The sequence below is a fragment of the Eptesicus fuscus genome, chromosome 2 (genome assembly GCF_027574615.1).
Source record: "Eptesicus fuscus isolate TK198812 chromosome 2, DD_ASM_mEF_20220401, whole genome shotgun sequence".
NCBI classification, from domain to species: Eukaryota; Metazoa; Chordata; class Mammalia; order Chiroptera; family Vespertilionidae; genus Eptesicus; species Eptesicus fuscus.
This window is the reverse complement of record NC_072474.1, coordinates 49571664-49588468: the sequence shown is the minus strand read 5'-3', so window position 1 is coordinate 49588468 and position 16805 is coordinate 49571664. Positions and strand designations below refer to the sequence as shown.

General features: G+C 36.4%; 1 protein-coding gene across 1 annotated transcript in view; it reads left to right on the top strand.

The window, feature by feature from the left end:
• MTTP (microsomal triglyceride transfer protein) overlaps positions 1-16805 on the top strand; it is a 45594-nt gene that overhangs the window by 17207 nt on the left and 11582 nt on the right. Inside the window, exons 7-14 of the mRNA XM_054723111.1 lie at positions 808-958; positions 3075-3232; positions 6790-6958; positions 7760-7867; positions 11038-11255; positions 13187-13393; positions 15512-15609; positions 15715-15836. Coding sequence (XP_054579086.1) covers positions 808-958; positions 3075-3232; positions 6790-6958; positions 7760-7867; positions 11038-11255; positions 13187-13393; positions 15512-15609; positions 15715-15836 — 1231 coding nt within the window. The remainder of the gene's footprint in view (positions 1-807; positions 959-3074; positions 3233-6789; positions 6959-7759; positions 7868-11037; positions 11256-13186; positions 13394-15511; positions 15610-15714; positions 15837-16805) is intronic.

The window sequence follows — 16805 nt, the reverse complement described above, 5'->3', positions numbered from 1 at the left end:
GGAATGCCTTGCTTGTGTCTGTTACGCAGTTGCAGGTAGTCACTGACCAGAACTTTTCAGAGGTTGCTCCCTCAGCTCCCTGGTATCTGGGCTGGGAAGACACAAAGTACTGAGGCTCCTCATGCATCTCTCTTTATCTCCATGTGGCTTCTCAACATGGCAGCTTCAGGGAGCCAGACTTCTCACATGACAATTAAGTCTACAAAGGTACACATACTGCTAGCGTGCCAGACGAAAGCTGAATTCCCTTTTATGACTTAGCTTGAGTAGTCATGTAGTGTCACTTCTACTATCTATTATTGGGACAGTCAGAGACCCTGCCCAGACTCAAGGAGAGGGATGTATACTCTACCTCTTGCTAGGAGAGAGGGTCTAAAAGATCATATTAGACAAGAATATTATCAAGGCCATTTTTGGAAAATAAAGATTTCCAAATTGTCTTAGTTATTAAGTGACATGTGGTTGTATTAAGGATACCATTTTCAGAAAGCTGGGCTAAATTCAAAAGAGGTGACACTGCATATCTTATTAAGTATCCATGCAAATTTTCTTCTCTGTATTCTCTTGTCATTATATATTGAAAATCTACCTTTAAATTTTCAATCTTTGAATAAAATTATTGCTCTAGAAAGATTTCATAATTATCTTGAGGTTTGTGTTACCGTTGGAGACATCGCAGTTTAAAAGACATGGCCTTAACGCGACGTGAATAAATTAGTATCTTGTGTGCCCCCAAAATGGAAATTAGTAGCTTGTTCACTCAAAAGAATTCTGCTGATGTGATATTTATCTTCCTTGGTTATTCAGGCAGAAATTAGAGCTGAAGACGACTGAAGCAGGCCCAAGACTAATGTCTGGAAAGCACATAGCAGCCATAATTAAAGCAGTTGATTCAAACTACAAGGCCCTTCCCATTGAGGGGCAGGTGTTCCAGAGCGAGTGTAAAGGATGTCCTTCGGTAAGTGTGAACAGTTGTGCTGTGCAGCCAAAGATGGGAATAATAATGGCTTAAAATTCTATTTTACTTTTCTCTCCAATTTTGTGAAGTAAGTTTATGAAGACCTGCCAGCCACTACAGAGTTATAATGACAGTAGCCTAATAGTATGTATCTAAGTTGATGCATAACAATAATAATTAACAAATAATTATCCACCCATCTTAAATAAAAGAAATGTTATGACTTAATGACAGTTTCTTAAAAGTAACACCTAGAATTCAGGGGAAATAATGGCCTACTGAAGTTAGGGGGAAGTATCTGGTATCAAGAGCATGGACAGGCGTCTGAATCCTGAAAGTTCTTCCACTTAGTAACAACAGTATGTCCACAGGTGAAATGTATTACTGAGCTAGCTCAGTGTTCTGAGTATTGCTGTGAGGACAAAAAAAGGGATACCTAGCTCTCTGCTTAAATGAAGGAATACTTCTTTACCACACTCCAACCTCCCCTACAATTATAGCCAGAGATGAGATAGCACATCCCCAAGGCAAAAGGTAGATCATCTTGTAACATTTTTAATCCAACAAAGAGAAATTTCATTTATTGCACGAATTTGTTGTGATGTATGGCCACAGAAATGCCTTTAGGGTCCTGCACTTCCTAACAGTTAATCTGTTGTCAGGAGAGCAAACCCTTGGCTTTATGCTCTGTTCATAGGTATGAGAAGATATGCTTCCCTGGGATATTATTAGTGTTCAGTAAAGTAGAATCATTAAGAACTAATACTATAATTTGCTTTAAGTACAAGGCACTACGGTAATTCCTTACTAGTTTCTCAAATATACCAAAGTTGAATTAGGAGAAAACAAAATAAAACAGAAAATCACAATCTCAAACTTTTTTCTTTTATTTGTTTTTCTTCCACATATCATGTAATGTTCCAGTGTAATATTCTAATGTCATATGAGATGAAAATTACTTAGGAAAGTGACTAATGAAACCAATCAGCTTTTCTTATGGAACTATTAGTTTCTCCCCCATAGTTATCAAATATTATGAACCATCTATGATTTTTTTATAACTATTTCTTCATTATTATAGGAAGGATTTATGTCTTTAAGGAATGTGCTTTTTCAACTTCAGTATAATGTCACCATTATAACCCTTTAAAGAAAAACAAATCTGACTTCATATTGATATGCTCTCTGCTCTCAGGAATGACCCAGTAAATCATTAGCTAAGTATAGCTGGAATTTTTCTTTGCAATATCCTCTTAGGATTAGATAACCAAAGGGATTTAAAAAAGAGAAAATTATGTCTGTTGCTCATTAGAAAGAATGAATAATTTAGGAACTGGTAGCATGCTGATTATCCCAGAGTTAGAGTTAAATGTCACTAATGGGATTTAATACACTCTTTACAACTAAGTAAACTAAGGGGAAAGGGGTATACTATGAAAAATAAGTTCTTTAGCCTATTTCAAAGTCACATGATATCATTAAACAGAACTATATACTATTCTTAAAACCACAGTAGCACAATAATAGTGTATGTGAGAATTACCTTTATGTAAATATTGTTGTACTTACCATAGATATGAGTAATGAACACAGCCCAGACCTTAGCAATATTAAAACATAGCATTTCATGCAAACAATAAAATAAAGAGAGAATAGAGAGATCAAATTATTATAAAACAATGGATTTTCAGTGAGGTCCCAGTATATAAGAAACCTTCACAGTTCTAAATGTTTTGCCCTCCAACATATTCTGTTGTTAATGAAAATTCTGCACAGTTGCACTATGGAAGTCAAAGCCTGGCCTTAGATAGAATTCCCTGGTTATAACAATGGAATGACCTATATGCCTGGAAGCCCAAGGTCCTTTGAGCTAACTGCAAATAGACAAAAACAGTCCTCCTACAGAAGTATCATACACAAGGTTAGCAGGCCCCTCTACTTGCCTCTGAGGGTTACAGGAGTGGGCAGTGGGTAATCAGGTATATTGAGGCAAGATACCAAATGCTCTTTTGCTTGTCAGATACAAGGAAAAACTTATTTCTGGGGAGGACATCTCTTGTAAATGTGGATGTTCTAAATTATGAATGGGGGATGAGCCTGCAACCCTGTCTTGCAGCTCTCGGAGCACTGGCAGTCCATCAGAAAACACCTACAGCCTGACAGCCTCTCCAAGGCAGAATCCGTCAGAAACTTCCTGGTCTTCATTCAGCACCTCAGGACTGCGAAGAAAGAAGAGATCCTCCAGATCCTAAAGACTGAAAACAAGGACATTCTGTAAGTTCCTGGAACACTGTGTGGGGTTGTCTGTAGGAAAGCAATTCTGGGTTGTTTTCTTTTTATTAAGCAGGAAACACTTCTTTTTAACCAACGGCCCCACCTCCAAATCAATTATTTTGTTGTTTTGCATTTTCTTCGAACAGTTATGACACAATGCAGTCACCTAATGCTGACTTAACCAGAAATGCAATAACAAGTTTTCAGCAGTGACTCAGAATGGACTTTTTTTTTTTTTTTTTTTTTAGTGTGTATGAGTAAATCAGGTACAAAGATATAGGGAAGGACTTCATCATAACACCATGCAACCCATGCCGCCTCACTGTTTCTGAAATTTTGTTCTGGGAGCTATTCATTGACACTTGAAAAGATTTCAGAGTTCGTTCTAAAAACAAAAAATGTATGAATTTTTCCACGGAAAAATGTGCTTTTATTTAAAATCCAGTGATCAGCCCAATCAGAGCCATGTTTTATATGGAATAGTGAGAACTGAGGTAAATAGCTAAAAGAATCTAAACAAAAGAAATATGTACATAAATTGGATATTTGATGCAAGAGTGATTAATTTCACATGCATAATTGATAGAGTTGACTTAATTCTCAAATTTACTTGGTCTATAAATATGAGCATTTTTGGCAGATAAGTAAATTTTTCTGTAAATACAAATTCAGCCATATGATACTAATTGTCCTAATTGATGATATAGAATATGGCTCAACTAATTTGACAAACATTGAAAACTAGCCATTAACATAATCAAAAGTGGAAATTGGCCATGTTACACACACACAGAGCAGTAGTAGACACTGAGTTCAAAGGACTTAATTACCCAAGAAGAAGAGCATTTAGTTTTTTTTCCTGAGAAATCTGTTTATTCTTGAATGTCTATGTTATTTACTTGCCTTGAGGACATTAAAAAAATTTATAGGAATTTCAAATAACTAACCACACAAGTTGGTGGCTCTCTTCAAAAATAAATTTTTAAAGCAGAAGTTAAAAGAGGTACAAAATCATAGATTTTTCAGACTCTGTTTTCATTATAGAACTTTAAAATATATTGGCAGGATGATTTTTCTTTAGATCAAAGATAAAAATGCTAACAAGGAAAGTACAAAATTAGCTCTAATTTATAATAGGGATTAAACTAAACTTTAACCTTATTTGTATCATAAAAATCTTAAGGCAACAATAATTTGGATGACTTCATAATGTATTTTCTGAATCAGCTTATTTACACAATATCATACCATACCATATGTAACACTCATGTAGCATAGGATAGATAGTAGAAAGGCATGAGGTTGTACTGCAATCAGAAAACCTGGTTTTAAATTCGACTTCCAACAGTGTATAATCCTCAAGTCATTTACATTTAGGCTCTCTGAGCCTCATTTTCAACATCTGTAAAATACAGAGAATAATTTATTTTATTTCTTGTAAGATGGTGAAAGGCAGGGTGGTGGAATGTACCATTTCCCAAAGTGTCTATTGTATGGATCTTGTAATTTACAGAATGTTAGCAAGTTTGCCCAGAGGAAAGGATTCTGTGAGCAACTGAGTTGAATAATACTGGGTGAAACGAAGTCTAATAGTTCTCTTTGCTGCAGACATTTCTAACATCTTTAATCTGATAAGTTTAGGTGTAAGTTTCCTTAAACATTTCCTAAGCTCAAATTACCTTGAAAATACCTTTTCTTAAAGCATTTTATAGGACTGGTGTTGCATGAAAATCACTTTGGGAAACAGTGGTATAATTAAAACTAGCCATTAACATAATCAAAAGTGGAAATTGGCCAAGTTACACACACAGAGAGAGAGCAGTAGTAGACACTAAGTTCGAAGGACTCAATTACCCAAGAAGAAGAGAATTTCATTTTTTCCCCTAGAACTCCAGTCAGGAAAACCTGAGTTCCAGAACGAACTATACTTTTATCAGCTGTGGGACCTTGAACAAATGACTTGATATCTCTGAGTCTGTTTCCTTATCTACGAGAGGGAATATTAGTATTGAATTGACAAAGATGTTCAGTGAGGCGATCATATTAGTAAAAGCATGTATTTATATAGCATTTATAATGTGCATTATTCTAAGTGTTTTACATAGATGATGTAATTTAATCCTCCAACAATCCTAAAGTGACTCCTGTTTTTAGCCCTGTGTTAAAGATGAAGAAATTAAAACAAAGAGAAGTTACATACCTAAAATTTCTAGTGCAGTGCTTGTATAATAGACACTTAAGAAGTATCTCTCAGTCTCTATTTCATTCACTGGATTTTTGTTGGGTTCAAAATTACATAGTACAAGTAAGTCTTTTAAAAAAATATAAAACAGTGAACCATGTATGGTGTGTTTATATGGATGTGGAATAAAATATTTACACACATACTATGTTTATTAGTATGGCAAGCTTCTGAAATTTTATCATTCCAGACTCAGCAAACCAAAGATTTTTGATGGTGGAAAACGTACTAGAACTTCCCATAGGACTTTTGTTCGCTCACACGTAGTCATATGGCTGAACTATACCATGGGGCTTTTTATTTTTTTAAAAGTGAGGAAAGCTTTCTCCCTTGGATATAAATTAAAGTTAAAAGACTCTCCCAGCTTTCTGTTAAATAATACTACCCTAGTTAAATTAGGCAATTGGGGAGTAAGTATATTTACAAAGCTAATTAGAAAAATAATCAATTTGGGGGGATTTTATGTATTACTCGTATAGAAAAGAATTTGAAATAAATTTATAATTTTATTTACATACTTTTTATTTACAAATCTCCAAATTATAGTTGGCTTAGATTAAAATACTAAAATTGTTTGTTTGTATTTTCTGAGCGTACATTGAATGAGAGAGAGAGGGCAGTTAAAAGAGAGGTTTAAAATAAAATGTGGGTGGTCTTTTTGAGATAGTTATTCTTTTGTACAGCATTATGCTAAGCAAAATAAGCCAGTCAGAGAAAGATAGATATCACATGATCTCACTCATTTGTGGAATATACTGAACAAAATAAAGTGATGAACCAAAATAGAGCCAGAGAAAAAAATATTTTAGAATATAATAGAAGTAATCCTGTTATTTGCAGATTTTTAATATTTTATGATATTATACTATGTTAGTACAGTTTTGGTAATATTATATTTAAAATACCTTTTCTTGAAATATTAATTTTTATTGCATGTAGTATTATTTTTAATTTTTTTCTTGAAATGTTAATGTTTATTGCATGTATTATTATATTTAAAACAGTTTTTCTTTAAATATTAATGTTTATTACATGTAACATTATTATACTTAAAATCATTTTTCTTGAAATATTAATATTTATTGCATGTAGCATTATTATATTTAAAATCGATTTTCTTTAAAATAAAAAATTTTAAAAATGCAAAAAGAAAAAAAAAGAATTGCAAAAAAACCCCACCAAAAAACAAATAAAAAAATGTTCACTTCTTTAGGAAATTCAAACCAATGGAGAGTCTGTAAATGGTAGCGATTTTAAACAGGTCAGTGAGCCCCCTAAACATTGACATCCGTAATGAGACCTTTTTTTTTTATAGACCACAGCTGGTGGATGCTGTCACCTCGGCTCAGACCCCAGACTCATTAGATGCGATTTTGGACTTTTTGGATTTCAAAAGTGACAGCAACGTTATCCTTCAGGAGAGGTTTCTCTATGCCTGCGCATTTGCCTCCCATCCTGACGAAGAACTCCTGAGAGCCCTCATTGTAAGTCAGACGGACACTGGGAAAGTGAAGGCTCTCACCACTAGAAAGCTCTCAGCAATCGAAGCAGTAATTAAAAGTTGTGTGCATCAGAATGAAGGCAGAACAAGAGCCTTCTGATTATTCATATTCAAATTCTATTGAACTATTTTGTATTTATTAATTATTAACTCTATAGTAAATTATTTCATAGTATCTTCTTTGCAATTCCTCTAAATAACAAAGTATACTTTATAGAAATTTAAGGACTGTGTTTACCTATCGTATAATATGATATAGGACAAAATTTAAGAGGGGAGAAGTCTTGGTTAATTCAAAAATTTATTTTAAAATATTTGTTTTGACTTCAAAGATCTCCAAGGTATTTAATACATAGTATGTTGAAGAGATACCAGTCTTCTGATATTAAACAATTTACATTGGAAATAAAAGCTAGACTTCTCTTGGGTCCAAGATTTTTTTTTTCTTAAGTACATTTACCCACTTATGATCTAATCGAACAGTTCATAATCTGTTGGGAAAATGGGCCCATTTAAGAATCTGATAAAAGTAATGAAGCTCCTTCACACCCATGCATGAAATTTTACAGGCCTTTTTTTGTTGGTTTGTTCACTGAACCAGGAATCCAATCCATAAACTTCTAGGGGGTTCATAGACCAACGTTAAGACTATCTGGAAAGGGGAGTTTGCAATCTAGGAATGTAATTTCCTCAAGCACTGGTTACTTTACTTCTTAACTAAAAAATATCCCTTGGAAATGTTTCAACAGTTTGATAACTTATTTTATCCCTTTTTGGCTAATAGAGTAAGTTCAAAGGTTCCTTTGCGAGCAATGACATCAGAGAAACTGTTATGATCGTCATCGGGGCCCTCGTCAGGAAGCTGTGTCAGAGCGATGGCTGCAAACTCAAAGTAAGTGTGAACCTAGGTAGCTCCAGACCATCCTATTTAACACTCACGTGCTGCCCGCCACCGCTACTCCTAATCCCCTCTACCCTACTCTACTTTCTCTATCTGCATAGCAATTATTGCCCTCTGACACACTTTACAATTCAGTTATTTATTATGTTTATTGTCTCCCACTGAAATGTAAGTTCCATGCAGAACTGGGTCTTTCTTTTTTTCAACACCAGTTGCTTAAAATGGTATTTAGTACTCAGATAATGTTCAATAAATACTTGCTAAAAAGTGAGTCATTTATTAATCCCCCATCAATATGTTTTTATTAAGTGCCCGCTATGTACTCAGTTTTGAACAATATGTAGGGTTTAGTTCTAGTTATTAGAAAAATATTAGACTCTAGGGCTCCTTGCTAGAGCAGACTTCACCTATAGTAATTGTGGTTTGTGCCTTTGAGTTTTGATGGTGGAAATTATTTACCTGTACTTACTGCGGATTTTATATTTTATTTTTAATTTCATTTTCTCAAAGCTTCTCCACTTGCCTGAGTGGACTATCAATTTTAATGTCTTTCTCATTAAAATAAAACACTCACTTTGTAAGCATAGCTAAGTATGGAAAAAATAAGGTACGAGAAAGAATATACAAAGCGCTATATTTGTACAAGAAGAAGGAAATAAGGATGTGTGTGTACAGCGGCTTACTGTTGCACAGAGAAACACAGGAAGAAGAAACCAAAAACTAATAATACTGAACCAGGAATCCAATCCATAAACTTCTAGGGGGGTTCATAGACCAATGTTAAGAATATCTTCAAAGGGGAGTTTGCAATCTAGGAACATAATTTCCATAAACTTCTAGGGGGTTCCATAAACTTCCAACATAGCCCCTCTTTCTATAGTGTAAATAAATTAAAGATGCTGAATACATAAAAACATAGTCTTTTTTTCTGTCTACATTTATTAGATTAGTTAGCTTCCAGTCAGCATTTTTCCTCTATCTTCAAAAGATATCACCATACTATTTTGCTTACTGAGTACTTGCTATAAAAACAATAGAAAGAGAACGTTCTTAAAACAAAATAGTTCCAAAAGAGACAACTCATAACTAGAATGTAAGTAAGTATAAAAAAGATCACAGAAAAATGGTATTGAAAATGTTTGAGTATCTTATTAAGATCTGACAGAAATCAAGTTTATATAATTTTTATGATATTAAAGAACTGTGACTTCTTATAATATATCCACAATTGTTTGAGTAGATTGTATACTTCAGCAATAATATATCAAATACCTTGTCTAAAGACAAAACTCACATATAAAAACATCCATCCAGCAGTATTTGATGAGCATTTACTCTGTGCTAGGTATGATGCTGGTCCCTTAATATAAAGACACAACATGTTCTACTATCTTCAAATAACTAGTTTGTTTATCAAACACAAACAGATAAATACAATAATATTGAAATATAAAAAGCGTGCTCTAAGAATACAGAAGGTGTAACTAACTATTCTGTTTGGGCTGCTGGGGAAGGTTTCACCAAAGAAGTCATAGTTGAGCTTAGTCAGGAAGAGCTCTGTAGGTGAAGAGAGGGTGGTGTAGAATAACGGACATTCCAGGAGAAATACAGCTGTGTATGAAATGGCCCAAAGTCAAAATGTGCCTGGTATACTTGGGAACAGTGAGAAATTCGGTGGAGCTGGAGCACAAAATATATATGTCTCATTCTCTTCCACCCATTCTCACCGGCTTCTCTACATAAGTAGCATCATTAGTTTTTGGTTTCTTCTTCCTGTGTTTCTCTGTGCAACAGTAAGCCGCTGTACACGCACATCCTTATTTCCTTTTTCTTGCACAAATATAGCGCTCTGTATATACTTTCTCGTACCTTTTTTTTTTTTTCAGTGGAAAGTATGCCCTGAAAATCACCCTGTGCTGGTTTAGAGAGATCTTCCTCTTTTCTTTTTACAATTGCCTAGCACTCCATTGTGTTGATGTAGCACAGTTTACGCAGCGTCTCTTATGTGTCGTCATTAGGTGGTTTCCACTCTTTTGTTATTACAAATAATGCTAAAATGAGTAATCTTAGGTGCATTTCTTTTTCTTATTGTTGGAACTGTAGCTTCAGTATCAAAATGCAGACTTGTTAGCTTTTGCCAAATTATCCTCTATAAGAGTCATACCATTTTATGCTTCCAGCAGCAATGTATGAGAATACCTATTTCCCCATAACCCCAATAACAAAGTATGTTATCAAACTTTTGAATGTGTTTTTATCAGTCTGATAGTTGGCATAGATAATCAGCATAGTTAGGGAAAATAAAGTATAGTATCTTCCCTTCAGTCAGAGACCTTTTATGTCTCCTCTAACCCCTCACCTCCTGCCCCCACCCTGGTTTGTGCATGTGTGTTTGTTTTTGAGTGTGCCTGCAGCCTAATTTCAGAGTTTACAAATCCTATAGATGGTTAGGTCTTAGGAATCTTTGTTTTAATGGTGAAACCGAAGCCCTAAATCATACATAGTAGCAAAGATAAACCCAGATGTCCCTACTTGGGTTTTCCATTAAATTATTAACTTGTACTCAATTCCTATATTTCTAGGCCAGGAAAAAAGGAATTTTCTGCTTAAAGAACATATTTTTAAAAGTACCTAGCAAAGTACATGCCAAATAGGAGGCACTCAAGAAATATTTTTAACTGTATGGCAGCATTAGTAAAATATGAAATAAAGTGGAAACAAGCACTTTTTAAACATTTAGAAAAAGACCTATGGTCAAGTAGTAAATATTTTCACCAAAGTTTTTACATAAGAAAACTGTTACTACTTAGGCACCACCTAATTGTTGCTTCAGAAATTCAGTGAGTGGGCAGTTTTATAAATAATTAATGAAGGGAATTTCTTAAATGACTTTGTACATTCAGAATGTGTTCAAAAGTTAATATGTCCACTATTATACTCATTGCTTCCTAAAAATATGTCAATGAATACATGTAAAGAAACCATAGCTCCTTTGTCAAGCTTTACTTGTTCATTTTCACTGTGCGCCTCAGTCATGAAACCAGTGCAAAATTTTCTAAAACTCAAGTCGTTTTCTTGGGCCTAAGAGTGAAGCCAGTCATGCCCAAGCCTTGTTTAATGTATGGCTACGCATATGTCTGAGATAATATGTGATTTCTTAGGGAGTGGTAGAAGCCAAGAAATTAATCCTCGGAGGACTGGAAAAAGCAGAGAAAAAAGAGGACATCATGATGTACCTGCTGGCTCTGAAGAATGCCCTGCTCCCAGAAGGCATCCCGCTCCTCCTCAAGTATGCAGAGACAGGAGAAGGGCCCATCAGCCACCTGGCTACCACCAGTCTCCAGAGATACGATGTCCCTTTCATAACGGATGAGGTAAAGTCTCCAAGAATATTGGCAAAAGTCACAAAAGGAAAAGGGCATGTCTAAATATGAGTCAAAGGCAGATGCCTTTGAAGTCATCCTGTTTTTTCCCCCAAACTACCAATTTCTCTTTCCTGTTTAGAAATACCTCTTACATTGGATTTAAGGCTATGCTGAAGCAGCCTCACCTTTTGAAGAAAAAAATGTCCTCTATCCTGAAGCATAAACATTAAAGCATATTCTTTTACTTTAAGAAACGAAGTATTGCCCTGACCGCATATCAGTTGGTGGGAGTGTCATCTCCTTGCTCCAAAAAGTGTGGGTTCAATTCCCAGTCAGGGCACGTACCTAGGTTGTGGGTTGAATCCCTGATTGGGGCACATATGGGAGGCAACTGATCTATGTTTCTCTCTCACGTCGATGTTTCTTTCTGTCTCTCTCCCTCTCTCCCTTTCTCTCTGGAAATTGATAAAAAAAAAAAAAAAGCATGTCCTCAAGTGAGTATTATGAAAAGAAAAAGAAAGTATTTTCAGAAATATCTTTATTTCTATAAATTTTAAGATGCTGTTAAATTTTTTTGACACTGAAATATCTTACCTTAAGTATTGGTGTCTACAGCTACGTTTTCAGGCAGCTATCTAAATTAAACTTTTATTAAGGCAGAGAATGTTTGTAAACCCCAAGCTAAACTGCCTGTGGAGAACAATGTTTCCAATTTTCAGGTAAACATCTTTCCATTGGTTTTGTGTCACTTTTTTTTTCTTCAAAAACGTGATGGTTGAGGTCAGGGCCTTTTGAGACATACAGACCCACATCTAAAATCTGGCTTTGTCCATTCCTAGTTGTTTATGCTTAAGTGAGTCACTTAACTCCCATATACCCAAGAACAAGGCCAACATGTGGGAGAGATAGTAAAAGACATTGAAAGAAATATTTATAAATGCCTAGTACAGAGCACCACACACAGAGTAAGATTAGGCAGTGCTTGTAACCAGAAGAATTATTTGTTGCTACAGAATGCAAATATATTGGCAAATTTTCTTTGGTGTTAATGTTTTTGTTTTTTAATTCCCCTAATGTAACCAATGGACTTTCAGTGATAATGATGTGTCAATATAGGTTCATCAAATGCAACAAATGACCACTGTGGTAGAGGGAGAGGTTGTGTGGGATGGGGGAGGGATGAGGAGCAAGGGTATATAGGAACTATCTGGACTTGCAGCTTAAGTTTGCTATGCACCTAAAATTGCTCTAAAAAGAAAGATTATTACAGTGTAGTTTTTAAAAAGGAGAAAGGAAGATTCTGAGGTACTTCATTGTAAGGAAATATCGGTTCATGTAGCCATCTCTCCCCAGAGCCCCATTGCCACACGGTGGTAGTATTTTTTTAAAAAATTTCTATATTAGTTAGGTAACATGATATGCTATAATTACAAATGAGCCTCGAAATCTCAGCTTTCCCTGGCCAGTGGCTCAGTTGATTGGAGTGTTGTCCTATACACCAGAAGGTGGCGGGTTCAATCAGGGAATATACCCAGGTTGCAGGTTCAATTCCTGATCGGAGCTTGTGCAGTAGGCAGCCAATCCATCTCTCTCTCTCTTTCTCTCTCTCTCTCTCTCTCAAAATAAATCTCAGCTTATCAAAAATGTATTTCTCATTCATGCTATGTCTAATGTAGGTAAAGGAAATTGTGGCCCGAAGTTCACTACATTAGTGAAACAAGGAGATGGAGATGGCGTACCAGCTCTTAAGTGCCTCAGCCTAGAAGCTATCCAAAGTGATTCTGTTTACGATCCGTTAGCAGGACTATGGCCCCTACCTAATAGCAAAGGAACCTGGGAAATGTAGGAATGTGTATTTAGAGAGCACTAACTATGTCTGCTACAATGTCAATTTTGAAAGCCTAGATGTGCACTAATAAATCTAAACATCTTATGAACAGGTGAGGAAGACTTTGAACAGGATTTACCATCAGAATCGCAAAGTTCATGAAAAGACCGTGCGCACCACCGCAGCTGCTATCATTTTAAATAGCAATCCATCCTACATGGAAGTAAAAAACATCCTGCTCTCTATTGGGGAGCTTCCCAAAGAAATGAATAAATACATGCTTTCCACTGTTCAAGACATCCTACGTTTTGAAATGCCTGCAAGGTATGACATGGTGCACCTGTCTCTGCTTTTTCAGGCTTAGCTGTATATTTGTGTGGTACACACGCGGATAATAATATTGGTGTGGTCACTATGTTGGGTTGTGTTACACAGTGAAAGAGTTTGCCAAAATTCCCATAAGAGAACCATTTAGTGGACCAAATAAAGCAACTTCACTTTAGCACTATGATTTAGAACTCCAGGTATGGTTTTTACTCTAGGTCTCCTGCTCAGTCTGATGAACATATGTGACCAAATGTGAGTCATGTTCTAGAATCCAGCTATATTTTTAATAGGATTCTTTTTTACAAATAGTACTACAAAAGGATGTGAAGTTCTCACAAAATGGTCTGTCATCTTAACTTTCCACATGTTAGAAATCTTTGAAGCCTCATATCACAGGTCAAAAGAATTTACCATTTAAATTTAAAACCTTAGACATGGTCAGCAGTTTAAGGACCACTCAAGGGATGAAGAATGGGACCAACAGACTTTGTTGCTCCCGGTTATTCTTACTGGATTCATCTTCCTGCTGGTACCCAAATCTCTCCTTAATTCACCGATAACCCTCTTCAAAGCGGCTTCCCTGAAACTCTCTACACCTCTTCCCGAAACAGAGGCCAGAAAAGGAATTCCCACTTCCCCTGAGTTATATGCAGAGCACTCCCCCAAGGAACAATCAAATCTGAGCATTACCAGTTGAAAAGGAAAACAGACAATGGGAGGGAGGAAAATAAGGAGAAATGGAAACAAATTAAAAGGCAGCAAAAGATTGAAGGAAAAACAAGAACTAAGAAGGATGAAGGAAAAGAAACGGGGAGTGAGTAGAAGAGAGAAAAGAGCAGGAAACATAAGGAAAAAGGGGCGTGAGGATGGAGGAAAGAAACGGAGCCCATTTGTAGCCATGAATTACTAGTCAAGGACCTGGCATCTCCTATTGCTGGGTTTCCTCTGTGAGAATCGTGGAGAAGATCCTGGTGGACTTGCTGAACCTAGTGGTTCAGGGGCAATAAAGAGGAAGCAGTGGGGACCGGTGAGGAGGCCATGGCAAACACTGCTGGTGAGATTCTCAGAACCAAAAACCACTGGAGTTGGAAGGAACATTAAAGGCTATCTTGCTTGGTGTTTCCAGTGTGGGGGCCTAGGCTCCTGGCAGGGGGTGTCCAGACATTGCCTGCACCTCTCCAGCGGCAGGAGGGTCATCTCCATGGAGGGAACTGGTGTCATTGTTCAGAGACTCACCATTGCTTTTTTATGTAACTGCAATCTTAGTATTGGCCCTGGTTTTACCCCCCGGAACCATAAGGAACAGTCCTAATAATTTATCCACACGCAGGCCCTTTGAATATTTGAGGAAAGCTGTCATGATCGTCCTCACCTTTTCTTCTCCAGGCTGAAATCTTAGAACCTAGTGATATTGGGGGCAAAGATGATAAGGTAACCATTCTCTCCTCTCAGTAATGTTCTACCTCAGATCTAGGTCCAGATCTCTTTAGTTGATTCCATTCTGCATTGTTATAATTTTATAATTACTGATATGATTAGTGTTAAGCAGTCAGGAATGGAAAGATCTCCACACTAATTAGATAAGTAGACAAGTTAGAGACATGGGGTAAGGTTCGAGACTTACGTTAGAGGAGACAATGGTTTATATGTGGATGTGGCTGAGATTTTTTTTTTCATTGAAAAGTACATGAACATGAAAGAAATTCCTGGAAGTTTACTATTATGTACATATAATTAGCCAGTGATAACATTAGAGGGTGTAGGAAAATGTTTAAGGAAAAATTGGTAACCTCTCCAGTTTGGGACAGCTTTCTTTTTAAGTATGCTATTTAACAGTGGAACCAAAGTGACTCAAAGAATATGTGTTGTCCACTGCTGAGGTGTGTCCATCAGCCAGCTCCAACTGGCTCACAGCTGTGTCCTCATCTTGCTGAGGAATGAAGGGGAAAGCCCTGACCCGGGTGCTGGCACTCCAGCTGGCACCGCCCGGTCCTGGAGAAACGTGAGGAAATTTCAGCCCTTGTTTTTTCCACCAAGGACTTGGGGTTTTTCCAAATCTGATTCGGGAATCAGTCATTACAATGAATGTGCAGCTTTTCCTTTTATGTGTTGCAGCAAAATGATCCGTCGAGTTCTGAAGGAGATGGTTGCTCATAATTATGACCGTTTCGCCAAGAGTGGATCTTCTTCTGCCTATACTGGCTACATAGGACGTATGTAACCTAAAGGGTTCTCCCTCCATTCCCCTCCCCAGCATGGGTTTGCTGGAACTATTATTAAATTACAGGGTTGGCTTTCTTTTCTTTTTTGGCCATTAGGTAGTCCCCATTCGGCATCCACTTACAGTCTTGACATTCTTTACTCTGGTTCTGGCATCCTAAGGAGAAGTAACCTGAACATCTTTCAGTACATTGGGAAGTCTCATCTTCATGGTAGCCAGGTAACTCATTTTCCATTAATTTTGCTGGGTAAAGTATGTAAAAAAAAATTAGTGTGGAGTAAAATAAGTTATATACTGATGGTAACATTATAGAATGTGTAAGTTAATGGTGGCTGCTGCCATATGTCACCCATGATTTCATCATCTGTAATAGGCTGTATGGGTTATAGTCCCAGAGAGAGTTTTAAATATGAACTTGAAATCTAAATATGTATAGATTTCATGCCAGTGTTTCTCACATGTGTTTTAAAAAACATTTCTATTCACAGATATATTTCTTGGAGCTCCAGATATTTCATTCTAGAATATATTTTCTTTCTCTTGGTATTTTTCTATGAAGAGATTCATTACCCATAATAAAAACTTTCATAACAGCCTGGCTGGTGTTGCTCAGTGGTTGAGCGTGGACCTATGAACCAGGAGGTCATGGTTCGATTCCCAGTCAGAGCACACACCCACGTTGTGGGCTTGATCCCCAGTGTGGGGAGTGCAGGATGCAGCCAATCAATGGTTCTAATTATTGATGTTTCTATCTTTCCCTCTTCCTTCCTCTCTGAAATCAATAAAATATATTTTTAAAAACTTTCATAACACAATATGGCTCTCTAAAGAGTGAATCTATGTTTTTTTCAATACTGCTAGGAGAGAAAGGAATAAAGTGTAGGTGTTTGACAGCTGGCTGACTTCCATCCTTTCGTTTTATCTAAAATTTGGTAAAGGCTTTCTAATTTTGAAATATGCTTTCTTTTTAGTTTTCATTCATATCAAGTTGTAACCTAAATAAATTCATTTAAGCTTAAAAATGATCCAGTGTTATATAAACTCACTATACCCTTTGGTAGAACTCTAGACAGAACAGTATGCTCTTCTGTCCTGAGGGATCACCATCTGTTTTCTGATATGCACTCTGAAATGCCAAGTACCCAGTAGCAAGGGACTGGGTAGGGAGGACAGAGCACATGTAGGGTT